The following is a 13,613-nucleotide window of genomic DNA, read 5'->3' as shown; positions in this document are numbered from 1 at the left end:
CCATGGAAACTTGACAAGCGAGCAAGCCAGCAGTTCCCAGCTTGTGTCGGGGAACTGGGGTGGATGGGGGAAAGCGATGTAGGGTACCGGAAGCCCTCAACAGCACTCCAGATGTAGCTATTTCATATTATTTGGTTAAGATAGGCCAGAGCGCTTTAGCAGTTGACATACTTGCATCAACTGTAGTTGCAAATTGAAAGACAAGATACAACATTCAGAATATTTAAAAGCTTAAGCCAATAACTTCCCTACACCTCCACCCAAACAAATCTGGAGATTACTTTGTTAAAAAGTTTGAGTAGATTAAAAGATACCACAAACCACAAGTAATGACAGGAGAAAATTAAAATGTACCATTTTAATGTTGAGTAGGAAAAATACATTACTTACATGCTACATTTAAGACTAGAATTACTACTATGCTTCAAGACAATGTTTCCATACAGATAACTTACAGCTAGAATCTCCAGACTATTTCACTAAAGAGCTACACAAGATTAGAGTTCCATAAACTCTACCGCTGTTGATTAGTTAGAGTGAAATATTGAGAGCCATTCAATATTTTCCAATTCTGCAAGTGTTACAGGTCCTGATGACACATTGTGGCCATGGCATTTGCTGCAGTCCTTCCTGTGCAAACAACTATACTTTGATTACAACAGTAAGCATACAAGAGACATTAGAATCCTAATGCAAGTGAATGCATTGAGAGCTATCCATTCTGGTAAGTATGCATGGAATGTCACTCTTCAGTGAACTGGAGGTCTTCATACATACAAATGCAAGGGACAGAAATCTGTGCAACTGCAACATTTCAATTTAGAGTCTGCTACTTGCAACAAATCCAGTACACTAGGGCTGCTCACTAAAAATGGACAATTTAAAAAACCAAAATGCATCACAAGGCAACTTGGAAGCATTACTAAAGGCCATTTCAGTTTTTCCAAATGCAATTTCCAGCAACAGTTGGCATCCTTGCAGTTTGCTGTACATTTTCCTTTAGGACCCCAGTCCACAACCCCAAGTGCATACGACCAGAATGTCCTTTCCCTACTTGCAACCAAGCCCCTTTCCCAGGAAGCCACCATTGGCAGTAAATACAAATATTGCATGGCACATGGTTTTATTTTGAAGGTTGCATGATTATTGCTGCACCGGAAGTGCCTAATGCACACTCACCATTTGTTTTAACTCTACATTTAGAACAGTAAGTGTGACTGAAATGTTTCAATGTGCAGTTTGTGCAGTCACTACGAATTCAAAATGGACCTTACTCCAGAGCAGTTTGGTAGTATAGCTATGGGTTGAAGAGGTTTGCAAAAAAGCTTCATTGTTGCCTTACTCTCATTCAGCATATTCCTTTTTAAAAAATACAGTGTGCAAGTCTGGGCCACTTTATGTAGCATTAGTGAACTGAGCAGGTACGAGTTCAGAGCCACCTGAAGGCTCAATTTGGAGCAAATGGATTCTTGAATTTAGACACTTATCTTCAGATTATTTGCTTCTAGATTATGTAATTTAAAAAAAAAAAATGTTTTAAACTTGCATGTTAAACTGTGGTACTGGGTGGTTTAGTCAGAACTGCCAGCACTGATGTTGGCCATTAACTGGTCAGGCATTAATTCAGAGACCAAATTTTAACCGACAATCTCAGCTGCACATGACCAGTGTGCACAATGGATGCAGGATAAAGCCAATGCCATTTAAGTTACTCAAGTCTTGAAACAGTATAGTTTACCAACCAAATAATGAAAGTGGAAAAATGAGCCAAATATGGCAATCAATCTCAATACAAGTCATCAATAAGGATAAAGGCCATTAAGGTACAAGTTTAATATTTTGAAAATGCATATACAAAGAACACATGAAATAAAGCTTTGTTTTAAACCAAAAAAGGTACACGGACAATGAAACATGACACTCTTCAAATGGAAAATTCAAAACATTTGGTAAAATTTAACACTGAATTCTACAAAGGATCCTTAGCATTTTTAACATTATTCCCACAGGAATCCAGTCTGCACTTATGCACAAGTATCTCCCACACCACTCCCAAGCACGACAGTCCATCACTAGCCTTTTAATGGCTCAAGCATCAAGCAGATTGCATGCCAGCACATACTTCCGATCCAATACCTAGCTTGGTCTAAATTGTTCCTGTGCCATCACTAGGACTGCAGTAATGCAAAAATCAAATTGGGTAGAAGTTTGCATACCACCCCACTCTTGGACTGTGACATACATAGTGGTGAGATTCTATCCCTTCCAAACTTGGGTTGCCTCTGGGGAGAACAATTGACAAAAGCAGTGTGTTGTATTGCTGGGGAGCAATTTGAAGCGATGAATTAGCCAAAAATATCTCCACTATTGCACACCAAGGTGCATTGGCCCAAGTTGTGATTTTTCTTTTGGCCTAGTGATAGCAGGCTCCTTCAACTTGGTGACAAGACAGAAGGTGGTACAGTGGTGCTAGGTTGCTGAATGTGGCACTTGGGAGCGTGGCAACGTCTTACAAAAAGCCATTAGTTGATCATTAAACAAAAGCAATTACTGTGCAAGTCTCATGCCTGTGGTAAGGAATTTTAGAACAGCAGATTAAACCTAGTTATGGATAAGTATCCAATGGAAAATAATCAGGAACAAAAAAATTCACTTTGTCTACTTAAATGTTACATTAGAAGGGGGAAAATTTACCATTGGCTATTCTATTCCTCCCATCATCGCACTCGTGGTTGTGTGCAGGGTGTTATTGCAGGATGATTTAATTTTTTTTTAAACAATGCTTCAATAGGTCAGCCTGCAGACACTGCTCATAACAGTGAACAAGGGCGTCTTTTCTTCTTGGGTTCTGGTGGTTCCAGGGCTGCCAATATCGCTTCGTCAAATACATTCTTTAGTCCTTTCTGGAAAGTGGGAGAGAAAGGTGGGGTCTCATGGTTACACATTCAAAATAAAAACAAAGAACCAAACCAAAAAAAGACAAAACTACATTTGGGCAACAAATCTGATAAAGACGACACAGTTGCAACAGAAAATAATTCAAAAAAGATATACCCTGATGAGAGCCAATGTCAATTGTTAATAAGTTTAGAACATTTCTAGAAGATTAAAACCACAATGGATCCAAATGTGCACCTTTGCCAAGGTCACCATGTTGGAGTGAAAGAATTGCTTCCTCTCATCACCCCTCCCCCTCAGCACACAAGGTTATCCTTAATCTCATCTGTCCCCACACTCTGCCCAATAAGATTGGTAGAAATGAATTACTAAGACCACCTGCAGGGAGGACTTAGCACCTTTATCCATAACTGCGTTAACTGGTGCAGGGGGGAAAAAAAAATTTGACAGTCTTGATCACAAGATTTTACTAAATCTTAGACTTTGGGCAAGGAAATCATTTGGTTCAAACTCGAGCTCCACCAGGACATTCCTCCTCACCACCACCTTATTTGAGCCCATTACCTTTCCAAACAGCAGCACTAGAACAAATCACCGATAGAGACGTGCATTTCCCCCCCCCCTCCCCCTTGTACATATATGATTTACCAAATACATTAAAATTTTAAAGCTTGCATCTGGGATGTTGGCACTAGAACATGCTGATATTTACTGTACACATTACTCTACAAACTGACTACGCATGACAGCTACCACTAACATCCGTGGCTCTCCAGCAGACAGGATCTAGAGCTAAATTCTGCCTTGCATTAAATGAAGACAACTTCCATGAATATAGACTTAAAAATTGGTATTGGCAAAGTTGTCGAGACTCCTGGTAGTATCTAGAACAGTGAACATTTCTTTAAATCTTGTGCACATTAAGACAAAGGAATACATAGATATTAAAGCACCCAACTAACATTTATACAAAAGGCTGGCACTATGCACGATGTCCAAAGTTTATTCCATTTACACAGCAGCTAAACGGTGCTCACTTAGCAAAAAGTTAGCTGCAGCTAAATTAGAGTATTTAGCACAACACTGCAGTTTCTGCTGCAATATTGCTCAAAGATCTGTCTCCATGTGAGGATATTCCATTTGCTTTGCCAGCTACACAAATTGAGCAACAGTTAAAATCTTCAGCACTAAACAAACCAGAAGAGGTTTGTTTTGCAATGGATTACTACAATTTAAGTCAAGACTGGAGGTACTTGTGAACAATGCTAAAGATTTGAGCTGCTACAGTCCAAAAAGGAGGGGGGGGGGGGGGCAGGGGGAGAAGAAAACAGGAGAATTTACTGAAGGTTTAGGTCTATGCTACAACTATTGCTACGGGACTAGAGGAAGTACCTGAAGATCTGCTGTCACAGCTCAGGCACAGAAGTCACACTAGGGGCAATACTGCAATGCAACCATCACATGTGGCACTATTCAGTTGAAATAAATTTAGCCAACTAGAGGTTAACAGCTACAAAGATGAAGGACACCCCTTTGTTGCTTTGCCACATATGCGAAGGATAGAAAAAGCAAGAGAAGACATCAAGAATCCATATAGAATGCCATCAGCTCCATTTACACAGGTCTCCAATATGGTGAGTCAGAGAACTCATTTGAATCAACTTTATTTCAACCAAATTAACAGCAAGACACCCACAAAAGGTGCAACTGTACAATACCTAGAAGAGTACATCACAATTACAGGAGTAGAAACTTTTGGAAAAGGTCCAAAATGGCACCCAGCAACTTTTACATATCCATATGAAGGAGAATGGAACAGTTTAAAAGGACTCATTTGAACAGCATTTCTATAGGATTGGATACAGAGAAAAGACGGAGGGACACTTAGAATATACAGCATTTCCGCTTCCTTTGAGTTTCCGGTGGCTCGAGGGCAGCTAGGATAGCCTCATCAAAAACATTCTTCAGACCTCTCTACAAGACAAGGTGGGGGGTAGGAGAGAGAGAGAGAGAGAAGAGGGGCGGGAGTGGAAAAACAGCATGAAGTTAGGAGAGACTCAGGTTAGAAGCAAGACAGCAGTTTTAACAGCACCCATTTAACCAGGGATCAAAAATACTCGATATGCACGCCCAAAGCAAGTCAGCATTGATGCTACAAAAGGGCAGGCTGTTTCAGGCAGGCCATCAGGGTTCTGATGAAGAATCACACCGAAAACCAATTTGCCACTTGGATGCTGACCAACCCCCTGTATTCCAGGCATTGGTGTATTCCATCCTCAACATTAAAGTTTACTTTGTGGCCCACTTACTTATTGTCTCGGGGGCATTGCCCATTTGCACCACCCCAACAGTGGAGATGGAACAGAAAGCTTCCACTTACTGAGGTTGTACCTGCATGTGTGCAGGAAGGAGATACCAACCTGCCCATCATTCCCAGATAGAACAGGCATACCAACCTGTTGGTGGTCATCATATTCTACCAGCTATTGCTCTTCATAGTAGAGAAAAAACACAAATGTTGGTAATGAAAGCCCTCAGCATCAGAAAGGGGAAAAAGCCAGGTTAGCATTTCAGATGGATACCCTGCATCATAGGGACCACGGGACTGCCATCTGAAAGGTTAACCGGTTGCTGGCAGGCTGGATGGATAGTTCCAGCATCTCTTACTTTTCAGGTGAAAAGCAGGTTGAATCACGGCAGCACACTTTCATACTGGTTTAAGAGGGTAAATTCTCACACTAGTCACCATTTTAGTGAAGCAGCTGGGACTTGGGTTCCCAACCCATCCTTCAAATTAATACAAAATGGGTTCATTCAAAACCTGTATAAACATAGACTTAATTAAAAAGCAATTTGTTGCTTTTGCATCACTGAACATGCTATACAAGTTCAAAAAGTTATTTTAACCAGAAGGAAAGTCTTAACGATACAGCAGTAATCTGTACCAAGGCCGAATTTTTCTATTCAAATTCAGAGAGGGGGGGGGGGGAAGAAAGGATAAACAAAAGGGCCATTAACAGCCACACAAACCAGAAAGTCTCAGCTTAATTCTTAATTTTGTGTTACATGTGCTCATTTTATCTAGACATGGGGGGCTACAATTAGCTTTTTTTTTAAAAATCAAGTGTCCAATCATCTCTGGAACATGTATGTCGACTAGACTGGACTGATACAGCCCCCGTATTTTAGTGGAATAAACTGCCAACACTCGTCTCCATGAACAAGAGACAAAAGCTACAGAACTGAGGGAGTTTATGCCCCATGAACCCCCTTTTTTTTTTAAATGGGGGGGGGGGGGTCCAGGGGTGCTGTGCAGGGAAAATGAGATGGGATGAAAGCTAGAAAGAATAAAGGAGGACCAGACAAGTTTAATACCAGTGAGTGTTCAATTTAATAGTTGGCACTGTCAGCAGCAGAGTTAATTTTTAACCCTCTCTAAATGGCAGTAAAATGCAGGGGGGGGGGGGGGGGGGGGAAAGAGATTGGACAGAGGTCTGCCTCAACTCCCCTTGCTCTCCCAACTTCCAAGCTGAAGTTTAAATTTTCTTCCAACCACCATTAGGTTTTCCTTCAAGAGAAAATTCCATTTATTTCAGATGAAAAGCCATCCACTGCAAAACAACTTGTATAATTTCTTTATAACCCAAACAGATCTAGTGGAAACTGAAGGATCTCTTGCTTCTCCTCTTGCCACCTCTCCGCTAACACAAAACATGTCCCAATTACTGGCCCTAGCTGCAGGCAAATGTAGAGACCAGGAATTGAAAGCAGAGCCCTCTTGGTCTGTACAGGTTAAAAGCAACCCCCAAGTGTTAATCCACTAAAACAAGAGTTGATGTGTCATTTTAGTAGTGAAAGCAGATGGCAGCTCATCCATGGCTTGCACAATAGACCTCTTCCGCTAGCTAAAAGTTGATATTTAAACTAGAGGCATCCTTAAACAGTTCAATGTCCGGCAGACAAGATAAAAATATTTAACAATTTAGATGGCAAGACTGGTATTATGGATGGATGAGATCAAATGGCTTTCATCTAAGCTCATCTTGTAATCTGCAGGATGGTGTAGCCAGCATCCATATTTAAAAATAGGCTTAACTGGCAGACCAGAAACTAAAATTAATGGACACAGGTCCCACTTCCTAATTTGCTCAAGAAACAAAAAAAAAGGAAAATATAGCACGCTATTTTCATGAATTCATTTTTTGCAGCTATATGACTGACCCATGACATTTTCAAAATACTACAAAGACTTGTGTGGGTGACTAATAGTTCAAAATGCCACCTGGGTCCAAAAGTCAGTAATAAACAGCATTAATAGCTCATTTAACAACTTGCTCAGATACTTCACTGGCAGTCTCAGAACAGGTGGCCGACTCGTTGGTCAGCCCCACTTTATGGGAACATTCTTTGATATGCTGCTCTGTCTTGCTAACACAAAGTGGCATCTGCAATTGTTCATAAGTTTTATCTGTGCACAAAATCAAACATTTTAAAAACAAATCAAAAAAAAGAGAAAATGCTAGAAACACAGGTCAGGCAACAACTGAGTTCTGACCAAAAATTTCCATCTGGAAAATACCTCATCTGTTGTCAGTAGGCTGTCTGTTTCCAGCATCTACAGTATTTTACTTATTAATTCAGATTTTAAAGCAGTTGCACATGCATCATCATATTTGGGCTACATACACAGCTTAAACCAGTACCTTAACCACTGGGAGATGAAGAGGCATGCAAGAGAGCAGTTAAACACATTGCTGGATTGCACAACTCCAGAGGTTAGCTCACTACCACAATGCAAGTACTAATGCTGAAACCCCAGGAAATCCCGACAAGGAGATTCTGGTGCTCGCTAGCACAGGCTATTGCAACCTTGCACGGCCAAGGGGGATAAGTTTGAGTCAAAGCTGTAAGCTAGCTCTCCTCAAAAGTTTACTTTCCAGCCTCAAATCTAGATTAAGATTTTAATTTTTTTTTAAGGTATGCACCCATCCTAGACAATACACTTCAATGTGCATTAAAACCAAGCCTCTTTTGGAACACGTTACCCAATTGGCATGTGTTTTACTGCAGAGAAGGATAGTTTGAGCACTCACTTGTGTCAGAGCAGAACACTCCACATATTTGACAGCTTTCAGGTCCTTGGCCAGTTTTTCAGCATTATCCAGGATGATGGGCTTCTGTTTGTTCTTGGCAAGTTTCTCAATGGTCGAGGAGTCATCCCTTAGATCAATTTGAGTCCCAACCAGCAGGAATGGAGTCTTTGGACAGTGGTGAGTGATCTCAGGTACCCACTATAAAGGATCAGGGAAAAGAATTGAAACATTTTATCATTTGGATGGTACATCCATTAGTTCCCTACAATTTGACCAAAGCTCAAGAGCAACAGTGCTTTAGGAGCAGTGTTATAAAGGTCACAATCCCAGTGTGTTGCATATACAAGCCTTTTGGTAGATTGCTGCATGTTAATTACCGGTCTGTCTAGCAGCCTCAGCCGATTTCAAAATCACACCATGATCTGTTGCTCAGCAAGACGAGGCAATTGTCCACATGATAAAACAAGACCAGTTATTGGTTTCGCAAAGACCTTTTTGCTGTATGGATGCTGGGACAATCCTGCCCTGGCCTTCTCTGGTCAGACAGCAACAAAAAGGAGGGACTACCATAGAATCCCATCAGATGACATGACACAGCTGGGTGGGCTACAACTAAAGTCCCAGAGCACATGGAATAGCAAGTCTGCCAAGTTAAAGCTAGAGTAGAGTACAGTGCCACTGTTCTAGTGGTTAAGTTACTGGGCTAGTAATCCAGAGACTATAAATGTAAGTGTCACTAATGGTTTAAGAATTTGAATTCAGTTTAACAACAATCTGGAAATAAAGCTAGCATCAGTAAAAGTGGCCAGATGGTCATAAAGACCCAAGTGACTGTTCTTTAGGGAAGGAAACACATCTTCCTTTCTCATGCTACAAGTGACTACACTTCAAAAAGTACTTCACTGGCTTTGGATATGTCTGGTGGTCATGAAAGGCACTATATAAAATGAAAGTTCTCTTTAACAACCCAGTCCAGCCTATTTGACTCAAGTCCCACACCAATGTGACTGACTCTTAACTGCCCTCTGTAGTGATTTGCTAGTCAACTTCAAAGAATACTGCAGTAGTTCAAAGTAGTGGCCAAACCATCTTCTCTGGGCAACTAGGATTTGCCAGCAAGACCCAAGCCCCTTCCCTGGAAGTATTAGGTGAACGAGTCACCGAGAGAGGAAAGTGCAGCAGAAAAAAAAAATTGTTCAAAGTCACTCTAGCCTACACATCTAGTGGAGAACAAGTAGCAGAGGCCTGTCTTCTGTACTAGAAAAAGTGTGACTATCAGGAAATTAATGTAGAATGAACCAGGGTTTTCTGACTGAAATAATTAAAGATGCAGCTAGTGTTTTAAGTGAGGAATGGTGCCAAGTAGAAATTTCAGTCAGGGCTGAAGGATACAAACCTTTTCTTTAACATTTTCAAATGAAGATGGCGACACAACAGAAAAGCACACAAGGAAAACATCAGTCTGTGGATAGCTCAGTGGTCGTAATCGGTCATAATCTTCCTGACCTGGAGACAAATGTAGGTTCCAAGTCAAAAATTGCCAGCAAGTGCCAAACTGCTTACCAAAACAAAGCAAGAGGAAAAAGAAAACTCAACTTTCAGTAAGTTGTAAACCCCAGCACCTGTACAAGAATATGGAATGTGTAGATGTCCATAAACTGCACTATCCTACATAATCTACGAGCTACACAAAAGAGATCATGTCAAATAGCTGAGCTTTTCCCCCTTGAACAATTAGTAACTTTGGAAGTTGAAGACCTCAAGCACCAAGTTAGAGATATTGGTGTACACTATTAACTACATCAGCATCAACATATGCACTATATATTGTTAAAGAAATGATCCACCCCAGTTTCCTAAATAGACAAAAAAGGTTGTTCTACCAAGTATTAAATAGCACCCATGGTTGGCCCCAAATTTAACTTGGAGTTTTAATACTAGTAGCTCCTTGCTTTACATACCAATATGCCAGTGTCTGAATAATCCTTTGATGCACAGATTAGTGCGCTGTAACTGAACTTCAACCCCACAGGCTAAAACAGAAACTCCCAAGACAAAAGGAAATGGGATGGCAATTTTCTAAAAAAGTAAATATAAAATAGGACGAGGAGGCTCGTTGTGGTTATTAGTCCAACATTAGAAATATGTGAAATAGTTAAGGATAAAATACATTGTTTATCGGCTCAGTCATATTTCTTGCATAAAATTGACCACTCATACCAAGTGTGCAGCTGCACGGCTTCAGTATTAAGATGGTGAAGCAGTGCTATTCATGATCTGGCAACAGTTGGTAAAAAAATCTGACTGACAAGAACAGATAATATTTGAAAAATGCCTCAAGAAAGTCATGGACAAGTCTAATGTAGGCTTAGTTAGATGCCTCGACACCAGGTAGTACAAAAATGTCTGTTCATCCCAGAGATCAATCCAGACTGATGGCAATATGCCCTTACACCTATAAAATGAGCAAGCAAATAAACAATCCCACAGCACAAAACTATCCCTGCTTTGGTACTGACTCAAAAGGCTGCTGGTGTAGGAAGTGGGAAAATAGCAGATTAAGCTGGTGCAGCAAGTGGTGCCTTTGCAATTGGGGCTGGAAGTACTGTAAAGGGAGCTTTGCTCTGCAACCTGTACTTGACCTGGTAAAAGAGAGCACAAGCGCGAGAGACTTTTTAAAGCAGTATTCCTCAGTGGAGAAATGCAGTTCCCGGGAGTTTATATGCAGTTGATGCACAAAGCTGCACATTTGACCGGGACTGAATGCAACTCCCAGGGTCACGTCAAACAATAGTAATAACTAGTTTAAGTTACTTTGCTTCCTCCACCTTTCAATGGGATATAAAAAAGGGCCAATTTGAAAAGAATGAGGTTGTACATCAACTGTAGTTTTCAGCCCCAGCAAATTTAATTAACAATTCACAAGATAGGCAAAAAAGGCAGCTTTACCAGTACTTCCAAAAACCAGGACCCAAGGGGGCATCCTACTAGTCTAAAACTTTTAGATTACCACATTTAGTAAAAGACATTCACAAAAGAAATCATGCAACTCCACCCCATTAGTATATCTACCCATTGAGCTGTGCCAACCTAGCAAAGGAGTCAAAGCTGCATTTTATAGCAAGTCATTCTACTCTGCTCCTGCTAAAAGCCTTCAGTGGAGAATCCATGCAATAGCATGAAGCTTTGAGGTTACAAGCCCAACCTAGCAATGAGTCAGTCAAGTTTCCAGTAACATTTCCTTGTATATATTAGGACACAAGTTATGTTAGTCAGTCACCAGTACTTGGAACTAACTATTAAGCCATAAAACATACAAGCTAGTATCACAATCACCTGCCCTCCTCCCACTCAATAGCCAAACCCTAAACCTTAGGTGACCAAGGCTCCAACTATTTTCTGTTCAGAGACCTGAAATTCAAGAGGCAATGGACAAACTAGTTGGGAGCAAACTTCACCCGGTCCCTCAAGTTCAATTTGGGCAACCCCTCTTACCTGCAGTGTCGAACAGTCCTAAGGTATATGGTTCACCCCCAATCATAACTGTTACAGCATAGTTATCAAATACCTGCAAAACAGAGTTTAAAGATCAGCAAATTATTGGTAACATGGAGGTCTGAGTAACTGAAAACCACTCCACAACTTAGTGTACATAATCAAAAGAGCAGCCAAGAGACATTTAGCTTTACGTGACTAATTGGCAACTGAGTAAAGGCTGCATTAGAATCAGATGTAGAATATCACCTTGCTCCAGGGCTCCTCAAGGTGGAAACCACAATGCCCTACATAGAGATTCCTTCATTTGCATGTAGCACTTTCCAAATGATGCAACAATGCATTGAAAGCAAATCAATATCTTGAACAAAATTAAGATTTTGCTAGAACATAATAGGAGCACAATTAGGACATTTGGCCCATTGAGCCTGCTCTGCCATTCAAGAAGATCATGGACTCAGTTCCACTTCCCTGCCCGCTCCCCATAACCCTTTACTCCCTTAGTGCTCAAAATCTGTATTCTGATTGAGTACATTTTTTTTTTTGGAGGGGGGGGGGGGGGGTTGAGAGTGAAATGAGAGTTAGTCACCTATATGATGTTTAAAATATTCCAATAACTCAGGTAACTAGTCACACCCAGTGCCAAGAATTTAAGCAACAGGAAAAAGGTAGTTAGGTCAGAGCACATTGATGTTAAAAATAAGTGGGTTGCAACATTCTGCAGCTTATGCTTATAGGTGCTGAATGATTAGATGACAATCTGCATAGCTAGCCTGGCTATTCGAATATATGTCAATTGGATGATACTGCACCACTATGCCCTGCAGGCAAACTCAATTACAAAATAACAGTTTAAAAAAAAAATGCATGTAAACCTAATAATCCCATGTTGTACTCAAAACACACCTATAATGTGCACTAAGCTGGTGCAAGGCTCCTGAACTCTGCTTCCCAGTTATCACAACCAAAGCTTCCAAACAATATTGCAGCAAGCTTCAATCCCTGGCCTATGCAACAGATTACACTCTGCAAAAACACCCATAATTTAGTGAGTTGTAACCCAGTCCCCTAATGAAGCAGTTTGACCCTGCACAAGCCCCTCTCCCGCTAACATTTTTAGCTCCATCCCTGCACCCAATACACATATTCCACTCCATGCTCTTGCTGACACGTTGCCAGTTTCAATCAGTACAAAAGTTCTACAGAACTGAGTTTTGTTAGGGGAATGAAGTGGCGAGAAAGCAATTACGAAACCTCAGTAAAACCCACTGGGCAGCAAAATCAACTAAGTTTGAAATTACATTTAGATACACTCCACCCCAGGGAAAGTACTTTCTTCAACTTTCTTCCCATTCCCTTCTCCAGCTCCAATTACTGCCCCATCCATTAACCTGTTTACTGAATATTGCATTTGGTGTTGACCAGGTGTAATGCCACACGAGATCAACTAATCCAAGAATCAATCATAACCTCACCTACCTCATTCACTCCAGAGCACATCTAGTTGTCTCAAACCTATTTATACACAGAAATTACAGCACAGAAACAGGCCACGTGGCCTATGCTCCACACTAGCATCCTCCCGTCCTACCCCCACCAGCAGGTTTATGCTGGCAATGTACACCCGGCTTTAATTTTACTAGTGCCCCCGACAATGACCAACACAAACAATGGACAACTTTCATCTTGAAGATATAGCACTTCAAATTTACATAGGTCAGAGTGGAATATTAAGACCATATAAAAAAAAAAATTAGTCAGAAGACCAATTAATCACAGTGGGAGACTTAATAAAGGCAAGCTGGTTAAAGCATTACACAAGATCTGGGTGTAGTGGACACCTTGCTGAGAGGACATTCTGTACGTGTTGTGAAAGAGAGAGGTTTGTATACAGAAGGTATACATATGTAACATACCATTGACGTGAGGTGCAGCTTTATTTGCAAAGGTGAACAAATTCAAATGACTCAGTTGTTTAAAAATCCCATGAATCAAAACATTAAGGTTTCCATTTTATTCTCAAGACCTACTGGGCTGACATGCCATACTGGTGATAACTACACAAGTGTTCAATCAAAGAGCTTGCCCAGGCATAGGAACTAGACTCAAACTGGTTCCACAAAATAG

General features: G+C 40.8%; 1 protein-coding gene across 2 annotated transcripts in view; it reads right to left on the bottom strand.

Annotated features, from left to right (window-relative positions):
* Positions 1 to 343: 343 nt before the first annotated feature.
* The window catches only part of cdc42 (cell division cycle 42), a 32,844-nt gene continuing 19,574 nt past the window's right edge, over positions 344 to 13,613 (bottom strand). The window contains exons 3-6 of one of the 2 annotated variants that reach the window (XM_070860176.1): positions 11,487 to 11,559; positions 9,388 to 9,497; positions 7,992 to 8,189; positions 344 to 2,903 (exon numbers count right to left, since the gene is read on the bottom strand). In XM_070860176.1, coding sequence (XP_070716277.1) covers positions 2,811 to 2,903; positions 7,992 to 8,189; positions 9,388 to 9,497; positions 11,487 to 11,559 — 474 coding nt within the window. In that variant the 3' untranslated portion in view covers positions 344 to 2,810. The other variant, XM_070860177.1, reaches the window with a different exon arrangement.

Source organism: Pristiophorus japonicus, chromosome 18 (assembly GCF_044704955.1).
Source record: "Pristiophorus japonicus isolate sPriJap1 chromosome 18, sPriJap1.hap1, whole genome shotgun sequence".
Classification (NCBI taxonomy): domain Eukaryota; kingdom Metazoa; phylum Chordata; class Chondrichthyes; family Pristiophoridae; genus Pristiophorus; species Pristiophorus japonicus.
This window is presented reverse-complemented; position numbering and strand designations above follow the sequence as displayed.